The sequence below is a fragment of the Polistes fuscatus genome, unplaced genomic scaffold (genome assembly GCF_010416935.1).
Source record: "Polistes fuscatus isolate 324 unplaced genomic scaffold, CU_Pfus_HIC Scaffold22, whole genome shotgun sequence".
In the NCBI taxonomy this organism is placed as follows: domain Eukaryota; kingdom Metazoa; phylum Arthropoda; class Insecta; order Hymenoptera; family Vespidae; genus Polistes; species Polistes fuscatus.
Genome location: NW_025113099.1, coordinates 2,670,187 through 2,689,526, shown reverse-complemented (window position 1 = coordinate 2,689,526; position 19,340 = coordinate 2,670,187). Strand labels below are relative to the sequence as shown.

The following is a 19,340-nucleotide window of genomic DNA, read 5'->3' as shown; positions in this document are numbered from 1 at the left end:
GACGAAGAAGTTGGATAAGAAGAGGAATCGAGTGTCGTATCCCGCTGTGCTGTCTCAGAGGCAGATAAGTCTTCGTCAGGATGCATTAGCATAACTAGGCGACCAAGTTTGAAGGATGTAAAAATGGGAATGAACAAGGAGAAAAAAAAATGCGCGCTTGTTCAACTATTTCTATCTCTTTCCATCCTTCTCATCAAAGTTGTATCATGCAATTTTATATATCTTCTCGATCGATCCTATATCCTTAATAGTCCTTCGTTGTCTTATTACTCGGAGTTCATATTCCTCGGTACGTTCAGAGGAGAACGCGAAACGGGCAGCCTTCTCTTCTCTCTCTCTCTCACACACACAAACACACACACACACCATAGTCTCTGTGGATATCTCGTTCCGATCGTTCCTCCGTGTCTCGCCGACGAAAGCTATCCTTGTTTCTCTCTTTCCGTTTTTATTTTTCTCTCTCTCTCTTTCCCCTGCTCTTAGATCGAACAGAACCGAGAAGAACGGTGCATGGGGAAGAGGAGGAGGAGTGGAAAGAAGAAGGGAATCGAGATGACAAAAAGGGCAAGGGCCCGATATGGAGCGGATCTGTCGTCAACGAGTGACGGCAGCTTGCGCTCCTTATTTAATATTTAATTATAGATTTATTGGTCGGATGAGAAGAGTCAAAGAGAGACAGAGAGAAATCGGTGATGACACGCAGACACCTCCTCCTGGTGTCTGTTGACTTCTGACGAACGTTCATCGTCGGCAGCCGCGAAGACGCGAGTCAATTTGTCCTCTTCCTTCTCCTCCTCCTCCTCCTTCTTCTTTTCCTCTTCATCCAAGAGAGGAAGCAAGCAAGCACGTCGAAAGCATTTCGTGCATGAAACTTTTATAAACCAGCACGTTGGATCACAAACGAGTCCGATGTATTTCTCTTTCTCATCTGTGTCTATCTACGTCTCTCTGTGTGTTGTCGTATGCGTGAGAATACTATAAATCACATATATAAATTCGTATCAACGAGAATGGATTCCAAGGGGCCATTCATCATTCGTCTGTCTTAAAATTTAACATTTTCTAATCTCTTACGTTTCTTTGATATACTTCCAATTCATTTTCAAAACTATACGAAAGTTGTCAATCCAGTTGAATGCCGGGGAACCTTTGATTGCCGACTTTGTTCTTGATCTTTCTCAAAATCTCACGGAAAGACCGTTGTACTTGACAAAAAAAGAAAGGAAAAAACAAATAGGGAAAAGAAAGAAGGCGGAGGAGGCGGAGGATGAACCGCGAGATCTTTAAGGGGCAAGCGTTGATATTCCTTACTTTGCAACAGTTAGTTGTTTCTTGTTCGCGATGTTGGCAACACGTTTTAGTGCCCATAGATGGCAGGGCGGCCCCTCAGTCAGGCCTGCCAACGCAAAAATCTCGCATTGATTGATCGGATCCCGAAGTCGAGAGACAAGAAGGAATCGTGGTATGGAGGGAAGGAAAAGAAAGGACATTCGATGAGCAAGAAGAAAATAAAGAGGGAAAGAAAGAGAGAAAGAGTAAGAGAAAGAAGAAGAAGAAGAAGAAGAAAAAGAAGGAGAAGAAACCAGAAAGAAACGAAACTACAGGAAGAAGGATAAAGTGAGCTTCGGTGAAGTTGGCCAACGGATATCTACTGTTGGAGTCTCTTGGAGTAGATCGGAGATGGCGTATATGGGATGAAAAACTCTCTTGACGGAGTCCCGTGGATAGCGCCTTACAGACCCCTTTTTAATATGTTCATAATGCGAGCTCGTTTTTAAGGGTCTGCTACTATCCCCAGTCTTACTGTTTTGTCCAGATACTTACTTCAACAGGACCACCTCCAAATCATTCTCCTCACTTCTTCAATCCACTCCGTTTCTTTCTTTTTTCCCATCGTTTTGTTAGCTCTCTCTTCTCTTCCTTCGACCTATCCCTCTCTCTCTCTCTTTTTTCCCTTCCTCCCATTTTCGGCCCTACGAAGTTCGTGCGCGCAGAGCCACTCCGGTGTACGCACGCATCCAACTTCTTCAGAACGGAAGCTGAAACCTTTTTGCCCTGGTGGCCGAGGCAGTGACGTAAAATATGTCTCTGTTGCGGACCGCAGCCACCAAAGTTCCTGTGCTTTTTAGCGGCCCTAAGAGACCGGGTGTCCGCGTGGAATGTTGATGGCCCGTCATCGTCGCTTCGAATGGGGCTATTACGTACTACTACTCCTTTCCTACCGAACCAAACCCACCCTCTCTCCTCCTCAACCTCATTCTCTCTCCCCTTTACTCCTACTGCTGTTACTATTTGCCCCTACTTCCTTTAATCCTCCCTCTTCCGTTTCATCACATCGGCAATAACGTTGCTGACGGTTTACGAATCGATCTGACGTCTCGAGATAGCCAAATTTTGTCCTACTCTTATGTTATTATACTTTTCCTTTTGCGAATGATCTCAATTTTATTATTTACAGATTGACGGTTGATTTAGTTATATTATATAGGATTCGTGAAAAAATTGGGCCGTTGAACTGACTGGACCACCGGGACTCGAACCAGGGATCTTTCACTTTCCGGGCGACTGCTGCTCTTTATCCATTGAGCTATCCAGGGCCCACCGTCCAATCTCTTCACGAATGCCTATTTAAGTATTTGCCATGGAGGCGCTCGACCCACAATTATATTATTAGAACTCGATATAGAATGTTAGATAAGTAATCTAAGATGAGAAAGAAAGGAACTAACCGTTCGAATAGAGCAGATGTAGACTGTATTGTATCCCATTGTTCGTCTTCTGGCCCTCAGATTCCTGGAACAGAGAAATAACATGCATTTCAATAAATAAACAATTAACTATGTACCTTAACAATTTCGTGATTAAAATATATTCGATAATGTGATTAAATTATATATGCATTGGTAGGAGAGATTATGATTCGAAAAGAAATAGAAGGAATAGAAAATAGATAAGACGGTAGAAAGGGTGTCCGATCCTTCGATTCGAAGAGCCCTTCTCCATCGTGCCTCTTTTTTTAATTAAGTGCATTGTGACGTAACGATACTAGAACGAGGAACGCCGTGACGATGGCTCCCCGTCTACCGCCTCACGCTAATTATTAATTTCTTGATGCGCCGGTAAGAGCCGTGCCATTACGTATCGCGTGGCGTGCGATGCATAATTATCGTGCTGCTTCGTTGACGAGTCATGCGTGCACCCTGCCATATGCCATGAGAGCTCGCGGTAATGCATTTTCAACAACAACAACAACCACCACTACTGTTACTACTAATACTACTATTATTTTATCATCCACCCACTCTTGTATCTCGCTCTCTCTCTCTCTCTGTCTATCTCGTTCCTTGCCTACGCGCACGAGCATGACTTTTTGAGAAACAACCATGACTTCTCGTGGACAGAAACGACGCCGAGAGCTGGAATAATCGAGTCGAGATCGATTTTACGTCGAATTAACGTAATTACCACGACCTTCGACGTTGGTATCGTGCTTCTAAAAGCTTCATTTTATTAATGACGATCAGTCATCGTCGTCGTCGTCGTCGTCGTCGTTTGTCCATAGTTACGATGAAAATATTAATAGATATTTAGAATTTGAGATTACGTTTATAATAAAGATCGATACTTTTCAACGATAATTACTTAACTAAACTCTTGAGATAATATTACAAGGAAGAAAAAAGATTGTTTAACAAATTAGAGACTCGACGTATAATAATGAAACTTAACCATTCTCTTTTTCTTGATTTCTTTTGTTTTTGCTTTGTAAAGATCGAGTACGTATTAAGGCTTGTTTCACGTCACAACTCAACGTCGTCTCGTGACCATTAATCTCGAAATTCGCTGGCGACGTTAATCAGGTATATACGCACGGTTTATCCGATCGACTCTCTCTCTGCTACTCTACCTCGACGACTACTTTTTAATTAAACACGAAGAAAAAGCGGATCGGAGGTGGATTGAACGCGAGACCCACTGTATTTACCTAGGCCGCCCGTTTCCGGGAATCGGCACGCGTACTTTATACGAGGTTTCACCACAATTCTTCGAGAATCAAACGAAAAATGATCGTTAAACAAATGACTTTAACATCCATTATTCTACGGAACAACATTCGCGTATATATAAATTAATTTCATTCATTATCCAACCGCGTGATTTAATTTAATGACGTTCAAAATGATTCCGGTAAGAGGAAAAATTTCTAACGCGAGCGAGGCTTTTGAAAATATGCAAATGTTTCTATCATCGAGGGGGAGGATAGATAGGGTGGTCGAAGGGAGGCCAAGGTGTACCGGGCCACGAGGGGTTGATGTATGGTCACGGTTCACGACCCTAATTAATAGGGAGGCCACGCGATACGAGCATTCCTGTCGCGTGAATTATACACGTGTGTGAGAGACTCGCGTTGGTAGTAGGGTGGGTGGTAACGCGCGCGTTGTTACACTTACATATATATAAAAATAAAAAGAAAAATAAAGTAAAAGATTCGTCGATCGCTAATATGCGTTAGACGAGACCAACAATTTTCGATCTTCTTAAATCAACGATCTTCCATAGTCGAGCGAAAGCGAGTACTCTCCACGCGCCGTCCTGTCGAATTAGTCGACGATTTATGGTGGATAGATTTATTAGGGGGTGCACCTCGTTACCCCGAGGCATAGAAGCAGACGAAAAGAGAGAGAGAAAGAGAGTTTAAAGGAAAGAAAAAGAGACAGTGTAACCTCGACGATATACCCCGGAGGGCTGACTTCAAATTTGGGAGGTCATATATCGAGATTACATATACGTATCGATAATTTATATCGACTCTTCTCGTAGTTCTGTATTAGATTGTCTCCGAATTTGATCACGAAAATTCGTGAAGTATAAAACGTTTATAAAATCCTGGGAGAAGAAGGAAGACGTTGGAAATGAAAGCATTCCGCGATCATGAAAGATTAACACGTCAAATGCGGGAACGAATGCGAATATTTGTCCGTCTCTTTCTTTTTTGCGTTTGTTTGTTTGTTTTATCTTTCTCTATCTATTTCCTTTCAGATACCGCATATATGTACGTACGTATGTATGTATGTATGTATCTAAGATTGATATCTTTCTCGTGGTCGCTTACGACATATCATCTTAAACGTACACGTGTATCCAAGCTCTTGACGTTTATTCGTAAAAATGTTAACGATGCCCGTTCTTTCGAGCCACCTACCGCGTCTATGATAAATGACGGATAAACATATCCGAGAATCAACATTCGCCGATAGCTTACACAAACGTGACAGGCGTGGCGATCGTGCAAGAGAAGAGAAAAAACTGGAAAAGGGAGAAAAACAGGAGAGTTCTGGTAAACGTATCGACATCCATACGTATGGGTATATAGTATACCTATCTATCTATCCATTTCTTTCTTCTTCTTCTATCGTTCGATAGTCACGTATGTAGCAACGCGCATAGACCGTGTCTTCTCCATTTTGACCAGACGAGGAGAGGAAAATCTCAAACGAAATACTCCCTGGCAAATCCGAAAAGTCGTTTGTCCGGCCGTTATATTCCGCCATGTAACGATTTCTTTTACGCAATCGGAATCAACGCCGCCACCGATTGAATTTTCCTTAAACAGCCATACTAATTGATCAACGGAAAGTGGACCCGTAACGATGACCGATCGCGATTGACAATCGTACGCGTTGGCAGCGTGTAACGGAGAAAGAGAGATTCTTTCGGGAACCGGAGATCACCGCGAGATAAATCGCGAGAATAAAACCAGTCCTCAATCAAATAGCCATTATTTATATACTCCATGTCGACCGGATGTCTCTGCGTAGAAATAATAGAAAGAAGCGATTCAATGGGAGACCATTAAAAATGTCGCTGATCGAGGCTAGTAATAACGAGATATACGTTTTCTAACATCTACGAGTATTTATTTCAAAGAAATGAAGTAGCTAAGATGATCACTTCTATCGCAACCTACATAGGCATATATATACGCTACTAGTTCAATCTTTTTCAACGAACTAAATAACCTATTATTACCGAGAGAGTATTTTGTTCGACTTTATATTTATTATCGAAACTAATAGGAAATATACGAACGAATAATAATATAGCAAATAAAGGAAGAAGATGGATAGATTTAAACTCCTACGATGTATAAACGTGTGACGAATTTTATAACGCTCGGGGGGTAACGGAAAAAAAAAATGTAAAAGAAAGAAAAAAAAAGGAAAAAACGAACGCAGGCGAGAAGCTTCGAAGTAATTTGTAGATTGCGGACATTTAATGCACGAGAGAGAGAGAGAGAGAGAGAGACGCTTAATAACGAACGCATATAATCCTCCGAGCCCTATCGGTCTCGCGCGACGCGTTTTCTAATCTTTGATCGAAGGAAGGAAGGAAAAGGAAGGGGAGAGAGTAAAAGGTGGCGTCGTGGACTCTTTATTATTCCGTCGGTCGTTCGTTCGTTCGTTCGTTCGTTCGTTCGGTGCTCTCTCGCGTGACCAGGAACGCGTAGAGAAACGTGTTCTTCCACAGCCATTTCTCAAACGGCCAATGGATTTTCGCCTGTCCGACTAATTGCTGGAAAAGCTGGTAGGTGTGCTTCCGCCGGCGTGCGGACTATCGATATGTATACACATAGAAGAGGATCCGTTTAATATTTGACGTCACCCTTTCCCCTTATACCCCCGTCCAATGGAAACGGCAATTATCGAGATAAGCGTACGCTTGCACGATATTCCCCGATGTCATAAAGGGCCTCGTCTCCTTTTTCCTCTTGTCCTTCGGGAAAACCACCCCCTTCGCCAGCGTTCGTCGTCCTTCGAATTCTCTACTTTCTCGCTTTCGCGAACTTTCCTCCTTTCTTTCTTTCTTTCTTTCCTTATTTCTCTTCGTTTCATAATATCTTGTATTATAACCGGACATATATACCTATATGTCCGTTCAATATACGAATCTATCTCTCTTTCGAAATATTCATTGAATCTTTGCGAAAGAGAAACTAGAGAAAGTTATCTCGGTAAAGAACAAGTTCATTAGTTTAGATTATTATCGTAAGAGAGAGAGAGAGACTCGTATATCTACTTAATAATGCTTAATAATCTCTAACGAGCGTAATACAATTTTACCTGATCCTTCTCGACGAATCCCATGAACGATGTCCTCTCGATTTCGATTGGTTGTTCGTGACGATCGAAAAGGGCTATGACGAAATGAAAGAAATTACTCTTCCTCAAATTACTCGGCGGTTGTTTCTCGAAATTCGCCTTAGCGACGCATACCCTGTAACAAAACGAAAACAATTATGTAACGGTGATTAAATTTCTATAGGAATGAGTGCACACGATTAAACGTCGCGTCGAATGTTTTCGCGTAATAAGAAAATGGCCAGCCGAAACGTTGCAGAGGAAAGACAAACGAGACTGAAGGTTGCGACGCAGGTGGCTATGACGCCTTAAAATCCCATTAAGGTCTCATGTGCCGAGATTAGACCACCGGACTCCAATGCCATCTTTGAGTAATGGCACGAGAATTTCCCTTTTCCCGAGTTCCTTCGTCTCAGGTAAAGGGAAACGAACTTTTACCCAAAAAGAATTTCAATTTTCGAACGATCGATTAATCGTGCATCCTTTGATCGAGAAACTTCAAAAACACTTTGAGTATGTATTGTTCAGAAAAAGAAAAAGAAAAAGAAAAAGAAAAAGAAACGTATCCATTTATCTTGGTGCGAAAAGGTTTTATAAAATTTGCATTCCTTTCCGACGATTAAATCTGACGTATAAAATTCTTACGAGAGATCCCTCCCTTTCGTCTTTTCGTGTCTCGTTTAACGGTGTCTAAACAAAACCGAGCTCGGTCGATTTCTTTTTCACGAGAACGAAGCGAAGCTCGATCGTAGCACCTTCTCTCGCAATTAAGTCAACCACTTGCATATTTAAACCTCTGCTAACAAGCGGCTCGTTCTCCAATTTAATGCGCTTTCCTTCTCCTCTCTTCTCTCCTCTCTTCTCTTTTCTATTCTTTCATGCCCGCTCATTTGCTCGGTTTTCACGTGTCGCGTGGTCTTTAACGCGTCTCAAGAACAATCAGATTATCTCGGGATAATTATAATCTCGATGCATTTTCAATCATTGTACGTAAATATTAAACTGCGGATCGTAATAAAAAAAAAAAGGAAAGAAAATGTGAAACATTTTTGAACCCTACGAGGGCCGAATACTCCAAGTAGAAGCAATTCGCGTGGACCGGCACGCGCCTGCCTAACAGTTGCGATTGTTGGGGACGGAATACTTTTTATTTTCTAATACGAACTATATCGATTAATCGCAACTAACGAGCTATGAAAAAGTAGAAACCAAACAAACGCATACACGCGTTCTTAGTTCATACGGATAGCTTTCGCTGAACGTATATTTGCGTTTATAACATACGAAAGGTTTTAAAAGGTTTTAAATTCGAAGCTTTGTTCGAAACAAAAATGTTAGATGTTGTTTAACTCTTTGATTCCTTATCTATCGAACAAGATCCTGGATCTGTAACACGATAGACGTATTCAGGTTGAAAATGCACCACGGAGAAATCGCTCAACGATAAAACCGTCGAGAGACCGATCGACGGGGGGGTTGGTAGGAGGGAGGGAGGGAGGGAGGGAGAGGCGGTCGCGCGGTACCGCACCGGACTCTCCGAGCGGAAAACTGAATCGACTGGACCGAAAATGAATAGCGGCAGTTTTGCAGCACATTTGCGAAATAAATGATGGTATCGGCGATGCGTTTGTCACGGCGCCGCGAGAGTGCGAGAACGAGGGGGAGGAGGTTTGGGAGGTAGGAGCGGGAAAATTGCAAGGGGTTTTGCGAACGGTTCGGGAGGGCTGGCACAACGGGAGGAAGAGGAGGGCCACGGGAAGGGTGGAACTGTGCTGCAACCAACGCTACGTAGTAGGACGGTAGGGTTGCGAGGAGGGCTGGGTAGGGGAGTGATGTACTGCCCGTGTCGATAATTATCGGTGGCTGATTAACCGGCCGCCGGTTCGCGCCCCATAACTCTCGACGTCCGATTATTTTGCCCCGTTCGCCATGCACCAATTCCTATATAACGTGTGGCCACGTCCTCTGCCACACCGTTGCATTATCACCTATCGTGCGCGCTTAAACTCTTCCCATAGGTAGAGACGTTCGAAAGAATAGATTCTTAATTATACTGATTTCATTCTATATTATTTATGTAGAGATAAGAAAATTTATGTAGATAAAAAATTGGTCACTTTTTAAATCTGTTAAGAGTTTCGACAACGTTTATTTTAAATGGATTACCTCTCGTTCTATTCGTGTCAGCTACTTTTTCACGAATATTTTATATTTCATTGTCAGGTTTATTTTTATGTTTGTTTTGTTTTATTTGTCGTCCTTTCTATTTTAACAAATTTATCACTTACTACATTGTTTCTCGTGGTTATCTAACAAAGATTCGCGTGGTTGTTTCGTAGTCGGATGACCAGGGACATACCATCGATAAGCCGGGTGCGCAAATATGCGTGGCCGTGCACGACCCGGGGCTTTCCTTCCCTACTTTGCGTAGCGAATGATGACTCTTCCGCACGATAGACCTTATCATCTACTTGCGTCGAATACACTTTTTCACGGCTACTACTACCTTATATGAAAATCTAAACCACGATTACAACGACTTTTTTAACCTTACCAGTTGTTTCAAGTCATACGAAAAAAGAAAATACGAATCGTACTAATCGAAAATCTATGAAATTTTAATCGATCGTCGTATTATTACTCGTTCAAAATATTTCTAAGAAGGAAAAGAGTCGCAAAGATTCTCTCTCCGACTAAAAAGAGAAAATGGATAATCGAGGAAAATTCGTATAGGTATTCTATCGCCGAAATTTCGCGCGGCCGAAAATTCGTGCGGTCAAGAGGCAATTTGCCGGGCCGAAATAATTATAATCACGCGGCGGGAGAGCACTTTCCGCCAATATTCCTCTATTAAGCGGCTATTTTTCGCGTCATTTCGTTCCTCGCGTAGGGGGTGGTATTCTGCGTGGCCACGTTTATGGTCGGTTATGCTTTACGCGCGTGGCTGTGGTGCGAATAGCACGTGCGTCTGCGTGCATACGTGCGTGCATTTATATTGTGCGTCCCGTTTTGTGTGCCGATCGACGCCAAGGTGATAATTACAGGCTCGATTCGCGCGTACAATTTGCCTCGCGCGTTTCCCATTTTCCGGCACAACCAGATAACGGGCGTCTCGTTGCCGCTTTCACCCCATACACACCTGTGATGCCTTTCCTACCCCACGGCACTGTTTTCGTTCTTCCTCCTACATTCCTATCACGAGTTACATATTACTATTTTTACACGGACAATTTGTTTCTATTGTTTTCTTTTCCTTTCATTTTCTTATTCGTTTATTATTCGCAAAAAGTATTTGAATATCTTCTAATGAAAAATTTTAAAATTGTTTACAGCAAATTCGAGCCTGTAAAAGTGTTTCGAATAAATGGGTAACAATTTGATGAGCGTGATTAGACAAATTTTTCGAGTGATTTATGATCCGAGGTATCATTTTCTTGTAGGTAAAATAGAAAATCAGGGTTTGTGTGTCACGATTCCGTGAAAACGTTCTTACAAAGGATAGCAGAAAATGCGTTGCTCTTGGTTGCTTTACAACAGGCCAATATACAAACGCAGATGCGATGGGAGAGCATAACAAAGGATAACCAATCGGAGAGGAAGGGAAGGGTGGAAACGAGCTTGGCAGTTCTATCGCGCCTGCACCTGAACGTACAATTATTATTCGGTTAAGTCTCAGGGGTGCGATGCCATCCATCACCTTTTAAAATGTCTAGCATTTACCAACCGCATGGATAGTTAGTATTTGGGTTAAAACTCGAGACTCGCTTTTTTCCGAAAGAAGAGATTCCCTGACCAAAAAAAAAAGAAATAATGAAAGGGAAGAAATAAAATATAAAATAAAAAAAAAAGAAGAAAAGAAAGAATAGAGACATAAGATACGATTAATTAAATCTAAGAGATAAAATTATTATAATTATATTGAATTTTGTTATATATATTTAAAAATACACGAATAGACACGATCATCATACGAAATCGGATATTGATCGATACATTGTAGTCGATGGCATTGTTGTATCTGGGAATCGCGAAATGCGACCTATGCTATTTGCACGAGCGTGCATTATGGACGAAATACGCGGATAATACAAGCCCGCGGTTATGGATACGAATTCGTGGATAAAGCAATCGCGGAGAATTACAATAAATCCGCAGTTAATGCACACACCGCCGGGGCGTTAGTTATTACGAGTTAGCCGAAGCGCAGTCTATTTACGCTCACGCGCCCACCGCCACCGTGATTCATAATGCGCGCCGAGATAATGAGCAATTTGTAATATATCCGAATGTAATTCGCCGGTAGCGCTGCCCAGGCACCGTTACTCCTTCTCTCACCTACTTTAATTTATTATCGCGTTTTGGCCTCGACTATATTTCTACCAACTACAAAAATGCGTCTCACCCACGACCAATCCACCAACAACCCCCTCTTTTTCTCTCTCTCTCTCTATCTCTCTGTTCATCGTTTCTTATCAACTACACTTTGGGGGGGGGGGATGACAAATAAATCTCTCTCGTTCGGGGCTACCTTAAAATCATTAACTCCGAGGATATGAAAAAAAAATAATAATAAGAAGAAGAAGTAAAAGGAGGGAGAAAGTTTCTTCTTCTTCTTCTTCTTCTTCTATGAGTCCGTTTCGAGATATTTTTGTACACCTTCATTCCCACGTAAGTTTCTCCATCGCACACACGACAACACCTCACCCCGGTCCCCTTCCTCGTCGAGTTCGCGGTGGTTTACTGCTTCATTAGGCAGGTAACTTTTTTAGGGCTTTTTAAAAAGCGCGAGAGTTTATGCCTGTTTGCCGGGAGTTTTAAAACAGCTTCGCGAGTCCTCTCTTTTTCTTTCTCTCTTTCTCTTTTTGTTCATCCTCGTCCTTTGGAACCCTCTCTGCTACACAGGGTGACTCTCTTTCCCCGCAGAATGGAACGACGTTACCAAGGAACCAAGGCGAAAACTTTCTTCCAAAGCGCGTCGACTTTGTATTACGAAGATACCTCTACGAGACGAGCCTGACGTTTAACGTTTTCCCACCCTTTTCTAAACTTTCCTAAAGCACTTGACGAAAACTAGCTGAACAACATCGTTCCAATTAACTTTCCGAATGAAGATGAATCATCGATGATATACGAATTTTCTTTCTATTATATTTTCCATGATTTTATCGTCGGTTTATTCTTTTGTTCTTAATAAGATTGGTGTTATACTATTTATATATCAACCTGCCTACCTAGATAATTTGATTTTTTTCTCTTACATCCCACGATTTTTCATGAATACCTTCGTTAGAAATGAGAACGAGCTTCTCTGAGGCTCTCAACGACAGGAAAGTCAACTTAGAAGAGCGTCTCGAGAAGAACCGGTCTTTCCGTTGTTTCGCGCATAGAAATATCTCGTGGAAGAGGAGGCACTTTTCTTAAATCCAATGAGAACGAAAAAGAATAATCTTGTTTGTCGTTGTCGTCGTCGTCGTCGTCGTCGTCGTCGTGGTTGTCGTCGAAGTCCTTCTCGAGACTTGCCAGAGTTATTCTTTCTTTATTCTTTCATACGATGAGACAAAATATTACAGAAATTATAATTTAGAATCTTGAAATAAAGAAAGAAAGAAATAAAGGAAAGAAAAGAGAGGAAGGAAGTTAACCGCAAGAATTTAGAAACTCGTAAAAAGGGTGGCTTTAATTTGGTGGGCTTTGAGAAAAGAGTGGTTGGAAAAAAAGGGGGCCGAGTGAAATAGAATGCGAAATAAATAGAAAATAAAACAGAGAGAAATAAAAAGAGAAAGAGAGAGAGAGAAGTGCAAAGTGTGTTAAAGCGGGATGATGGAAAGAGAGAAGGTAATAGAAGAAAAAGAAGGAGGAGGAGGAGGAGGAGGAGTAAAAGAGAAAGAGAGAAGGAAAGAGTGAGAGAAAGGCGCTAAAATTCTCAATTACATTAACTCGATTCCGGTCGGTCCCCGTGTCACGGCATGCTAGGAGGGGAGTTAGTTAAGAGAGAACCGCTATTGGATTAGCGAAGCCGCCAACCCAGCCGGTTTACCTTCTCGAGTCCTCGTATCTGTGCCTTCGTCGTTTGCACGTCGTACAAATCCCTTAAGCGAACTCGCAATAAAGCGCGGTTTATCGTTCACCAAACGCAGCTACGTGCTGTACCAAACGCGAAAACTCCTCTTCGCTTCTACCGACACGTCGAAGATAAAGACGAACGAAACGAAAACGATCGACCTAGATATAGCTACCTGCTACCAACACACATTCTTTCTTTCTTTCTTTTATTCTTCTTTTATTTTGTTATTTTTTCTTCTTCTTATTCCTCCGTCTTTTTGATAAGAAAAATGACTAATGAAATAAGTCAAGTATTCATTTTATAAATGAATTTACCAGTTAACTTTTTGTGTCGCGTGTATATAATAAACAGGTAAATAATGAACAGGTTGATAATTTGAATTTATGATTTAGTTCTTTTTTCTTTTTTTTTCTTCTAATTATTTATATGTAATCTTATTTAATGTAATCTTTGAAAGAGAGATAGAATATTCGTCCGTATACATCTTTATATTAAATTCTTTTCTTTCTCATTTTGAGGATTTAAGCTTTTGCTATTTGTTTTGTTTTTGTCTTATCATTAAATTAACTTTAATTGGACGGTTAGACTTCGACCTGTTACAATACTATGTATTTCAAAAGTAATCATCGTATTTCTTTTTATTCCTATTAGTTTTTGATGAGTATCTTTGTCCGAGGTATCGAATGTTTCAAAATATTCAAAAATATTCGAGAGCGTTCAATTTGAAAACTCTCGAGTTCTTGAGACTCATAAACAACGTAACGTTACACTAATGTATATGCAAACATGTTTTTTCTTTAGACTCTGCGAATTAACAATAAATCTATCTTAATTATAATTGTATGTAAATATATTTAAACCGATAATTTAATATATTCCTCTAATAACCTTTTTCCTTTAAACAAAGATAAATTCGTTGGAGTGCGTCTACTACCGTCCGACGGCACGCGAGATTTCTCAAAAAGGCACGAACTATAATAACTTACAACAAAATAACACAATTTTATAAATGTTTTTAATAATTACGATTCTCGTTATACATCAATTATTTGAATTTCGAATGTCAAGAAAAAATCTACTAATCAATATCCCCGTTACGGATATACAGATGAAAATATTATACAACGACAAGATCAAATTAAACGATATACCGACGAAATAGAACAAATATTTTTATTCGTTTGCCGTCGCACGGGAAACAAACGAATTTAAATGCTCTGATGTGAGTGAATACGTTAGGAAAATGAAACAAAACAAAAGATGAAGACAAGTTTGAAAAAGAGAATACTCACGTTCCGTTATCGGCAATGGCGGGTTGGGGCCAGGCACGTGGTACAGGTTCTTCCTTGAGTATCTGTCTCATGTCCTGAGGCGCGAAAACGATAGGAGCGCGTGGGTGATGATGAGGTGGCGGGGGTGGAGGGGCCACGCTCGCACCGTAAAGCTTTCGTCCCCAGTGTCCATCGAGTTCGACGGGACTTCCACCACCGGTGGTGGCCCCGGTGCCACCGGCGGCACCTAAGCCGAGCCATGGCGACCCCCCAGCACCCACGATCGTGGAGCTGGGCAGGAGACCGCTCCACTCGTCGGACCGCGTTGTGAAGCCGTAAGGACTCTCCTGCGGCAACAGCCTTCCTTCCTTCGATTCTCACTCTTTCACCGATAAATAACAATCAAAAACTACTTAGGATATATCTACTCCTCCTCGCATTCGATTCCCAATTCCAATCGATTTCTCTTATCGATCTTTTCTTTGAATTCACCGATTTCTTCCCCACCTGAAGATCTAACTATCTCTTTTTTTCTTTTTCTTTTTTATCTTGCTTAGATATAACACGTTATTTAATCGTAGGAATTTTCCACGTTGCGTTTGATAAAAGAAAATATAAGAGTTCGAAAACCGCGTGGCTGCGCGCGATCATTCGCTTAGCACCTTCCTCCTCCGTACCACCCCCGTTCTCCTCTACCTCCCACGAGTACGATCGATCGCGCACTCCCTCACGTGTCTTTCACCAAAAAAAATCACTCTCGATTACCGCGAAAACTCACTCTCTCTATCTCTCTATCTCTTCGATATTCTTCTTCTTCTTCTTCCGGTCCTTTTTTCGTCTCTATTAAAAACACCACTATTGTTATTTCTACTACTTGTCACTCGATATGTCGTCCCTTGTCTTATTAATTTCTTCCGATCTTCTTGAATGCTCCCCAAGACTCTTCTTACTCGTCCTCGTCGTCTTCCTCGTCGTTTCCGGAACGTATGAGAACGACTGAGGAGGAAGAACTCGTATGATCGTTCTGAGAAGTCAAGTCGATGATAGAGTCATCTTGGGTTCCGTGTTCACGCGTATACATATACACATAAATATAAGATATGTATAAGTGTGCGTCGAATAATAAGTGTAAACTATCTTCCAAGTAGAGCGTAGGTTTTGTGTTCTCTTCCCTTTATATCTCTCACTCTCTCTCTCTCTCTCTTTCTCTTCTGTGTAATATCGTTGTCGAAGAGGAGAGCACGTCGTCGTCGTCGTTGTCGTCGTCGTCGTCGTCGTCGCACGCTGCAGAACAGTTCGAGTGCGTTTCCAAGCGAGGTCCCCAGCCGCGCGTTGCTTCCCGTTACGGCGCCGCTTGTCGAATGTGTCAGGGCCGGCACGAGCGGCGTGCCAGCGAGTCCCAACGGGCTCGGCCCACGGGAAAGCTCTCCCGTTGGTGGGCGAGGCCGTACGAGGCCTTATGAGCAGCGCCGCGCGCATTGCGAGAGACTCCGTTCGGCCCGCCCATTCTTTGTCGGCATCCAATGATGACATCATCCGACGACCAATCAACTGGCGCTGCGCCGACCGTTCGAAACGCCCATCGCCGACAATTGCGACACTGGCGCCGCTGTGGTAGTTCCTTGAGGTTTCTCATTGCGGTACGCGCCGCAAACCGAGCGACCTCGCTGTGTCGGTTCTCTCTACAACTTGCTCTCATTTCTCGACGTTTCTTCGATCTATCGCACCATTTTTTTTTCACACATGATATTTTTGAGGGTTTCTTTTCTTTCTTTTTACTCGGAGTTATTCTCCAAAAAAAAAACAAGATCGAAGCGCATGTCCGTATTATCTATTCGTCTAATTCTTTTAAAATAATAAAAGGGGGGAAAAATGTAGACATTCTCTTTTGGCCCCTTTTGAAACACAACTAGTCGAAATCCGACATGTAGGAGAGAAAATGTAATGCACGATTTAAGACGTATTTAGCTTTGGATCCCTTAAACGATTAAATTCCATTTACTAGTATTTACGAGATAGACGATTGCCGTTTACCGCGAAAACACGATCGAAAATAGCTTATAGTCTGTATGCAAAGTACGACATCGGCAATTCTTGTGATTCGATCTACGATCCTACCGTTTAAAGAACTCATTCGGATAGTTTAGCCGTTTGTGTTGTTGAGTCTTGCTAGTATAAGGGGAAAGTATTCGAGGTGGATCCGAGCAAGAAGAGATTCGAAAATCGCCGCGAGGGATTCGAAGATGGACGACGTGAATCTACGCGAATCGACAAGAACCGACTATATTTGCGGCATTCCTAAAGGTGCCAACAACACAACAACAACAACACAACGACGAGCTGCTACTTCGCAAGCAAGCAAGCAAGCAAGCAAGCGAGCACGCACGTGCGCAACTAACTTGGCTGGATCGGTAGCTGGGTGTCAGTGTCCTTTTCAATGGTGAGCATGTCGGAGCACACGAGACGTGTTTAATGACGGCTACGCCTCGCGAGTCGCACCTACCTAACTCGCTCCAGTTTTTATCGAACTCGGCAATCAAGTACCGGGAATTCCGTGATCTCTCCTGAGGGAGAGAAACACCACCGTCGCGATTCTTCCTCGATTCTCATACTTCTGTGCTACGCTTTATTCCTCTCGATTTGCAGTCATCTCTGCTCCAATTACGGATCGACACCTGTGCGAGTCAGTCAGTCAGTCAGTCAGTCTTTAAGAACCACTCTTCCGATACTTGCAAAACACAAAAATACCAGTCAGAGTTGTTCTTAGATGAAGGAGAAGTACGTACCGGTTGGGGGGATGGAGGAGGGGGGACGACTTGGAAAAGTAATTATGAAATCCGCTCGAATAAATTTATGTCCCGTTGGAGGGTCGAATTTAGGGAGTCAAGCAGAGACTTTTTCTTCATTTCTTTTTATCTCTTTCCCTCTCTCTTCGAGTTTACTTCTTCACGTTTGAGAATCACTGGCGAGATAAATATGGGCTCTATCGAGTAAAGATAATGTGTTCTGTAACGGGTAATTTGCCGTCTCTTCCCCTCATTCTTTTCTCATCTCCCATCTTGAAAACTTTGGCATCTTCTTCTTTCTTTTTTTGTTACTCAAGCATCCGATATATCCGCGAACGATATGTTACTTTACGTTTGGGAAAATGAAACGACGGATTTGAATGTCGCAGAATGAAAAGCTTGTTTTATTCGTAGCACGAGAGGATAATGAAGAAATTTAATGAGGGTCTGCGAACGTCGTTGCGAAGCTTCGAAGATGAGCGCGTGCCAAACCGGTTTCAATCTCCTTTTTTTTTGTTTAAAGTCTTCTCGCTCAATCTCGCTCAATCTCTCTCTCTCTCTCTGTCTTTCTCTTACTTCGTTTCAGAGCCGTGATTCATGAGATCCCTCTCGGTTACCCAACGGCCTGTAACATTGCCACCTTATGGCAACGACTTCGCGTCTGGAGTACGAAAGTCCATTTGGAAATAACGCTTCTCTTGCTTTTTTGACGCTTTCTCGGCGGAGAAATTCCTTTTAGCTTGACAACAAAAAATTCCATATGCCATGCCATATGATGAAATAAATCATTAATCGCAAGAAATCCATTAAAATTGATTATACATGTTTAAATAATATTTCGTCGCATATTACGAAACCCGTCATCACAATTTGGCAAATTTTATAAATCGTAAATATTATTTGAACGAATGAACGAACTTATGTTTTAATATATTCGTCAATACGATGAGTTACAGTCGAAAAAACATACAATGAATTCCCCCATAAATCTTGTGTTAACCGAAACGTGGTCGTCATGAATGAATACAAATAGATACATTCCCGAGGTATTTAAATACGTATTCTTAAACGCATTGAAAATATTCGGCTAATCCAATAACAAACGGTGTCAGCGTACCTAAGTATTCGTATGATGTCAAATGAACATCGGCGTACCAGCGAGATCCAATTATTGTGTGGAAGGGTCGGGCTTCTCGATGTTGCAACGGCTTGCAATGCACCCCGCAACGAGAAACACGCAGGAGACACTCTAAGCCTATTACACTGCTATGATAATATTTCGATCCTGGTTTTCCTGTTTGTCCTACTCTGTCCATTCATTCAACCACCACCACCATCTTCTCCCTTATTCGTGAGCTTAAACGCTTGCGGATAAAACTGTCAACGAGTTTATTTTCTCCTTTGATATTTCGATCGTTTTATTTTTCCTATCGTTCAAACAAAACAAAATAAAATAAAATAAAATAAATCTTGCGTTGTTCAGGAAGTCGTAAAAATAAATGAAATTTCGAGAAGAGAAGAAGGGTGACTAAGAGTACCTCTACCTTACGAAAGAGAAAAAAGAAAATAAAACATCGAAAATAGGGAGGCGTATATTCGCGAATAGATGCACTTGTAACACAGCACGAAACAGAATCCACCGAGGAAGGAAGGCTGCTAAAGTACCATCGCTGGTAGATCGTAGAAACGAACGGAGAAGGGTCCTGCCAAAAGAGGGCCCTGACATATGTGACGCTTATGTGCCATCCCCCCCTTAGTTCTTTTTCTTTCTTTCCTTCTATATATTTTTTTTTCTTTCGAGAAAGAACTTCGAACATGTGGGCTGAACCGAAGTACCTAGATGTAGAATTTCTATGACCGAGTTTGTTTGTATTCGCGAACGATTCGTGAAGTAGCACGCTTGATTATTTTTCGTCTTTTCTATCAAAACACCATGACTCGGTGATGATCCTTCTTATACTTGTAGAATCTTAAAACGACTTAAGCAGGAGAGCGAATCACCGCGTCCAATTGATTTCAATAGAATCGAATCTTTTGTACGATTTGCTACCTAAAAATTAACGTTTTACCGCAATACCAA

General features: G+C 41.8%; 1 protein-coding gene across 5 annotated transcripts in view; it reads right to left on the bottom strand.

Moving 5' to 3' along the window:
• The window catches only part of LOC122518033 (transcription factor collier), a 73,230-nt gene extending 57,350 nt beyond the window's left edge, over nucleotides 1–15,880 (bottom strand). For 4 of the 5 annotated variants that reach the window (XM_043636684.1, XM_043636681.1, XM_043636685.1 and 1 more), the window contains exons 1-3: nucleotides 14,496–15,880; nucleotides 7,122–7,275; nucleotides 2,730–2,793 (exon numbers count right to left, since the gene is read on the bottom strand). In XM_043636684.1, coding sequence (XP_043492619.1) covers nucleotides 2,730–2,793; nucleotides 7,122–7,275; nucleotides 14,496–14,566 — 289 coding nt within the window. In that variant the 5' untranslated portion in view covers nucleotides 14,567–15,880. The remainder of the gene's footprint in view (nucleotides 1–2,729; nucleotides 2,794–7,121; nucleotides 7,276–14,495) is intronic. The other variant, XM_043636686.1, reaches the window with a different exon arrangement.
• Nucleotides 15,881–19,340: the final 3,460 nt, after the last annotated feature.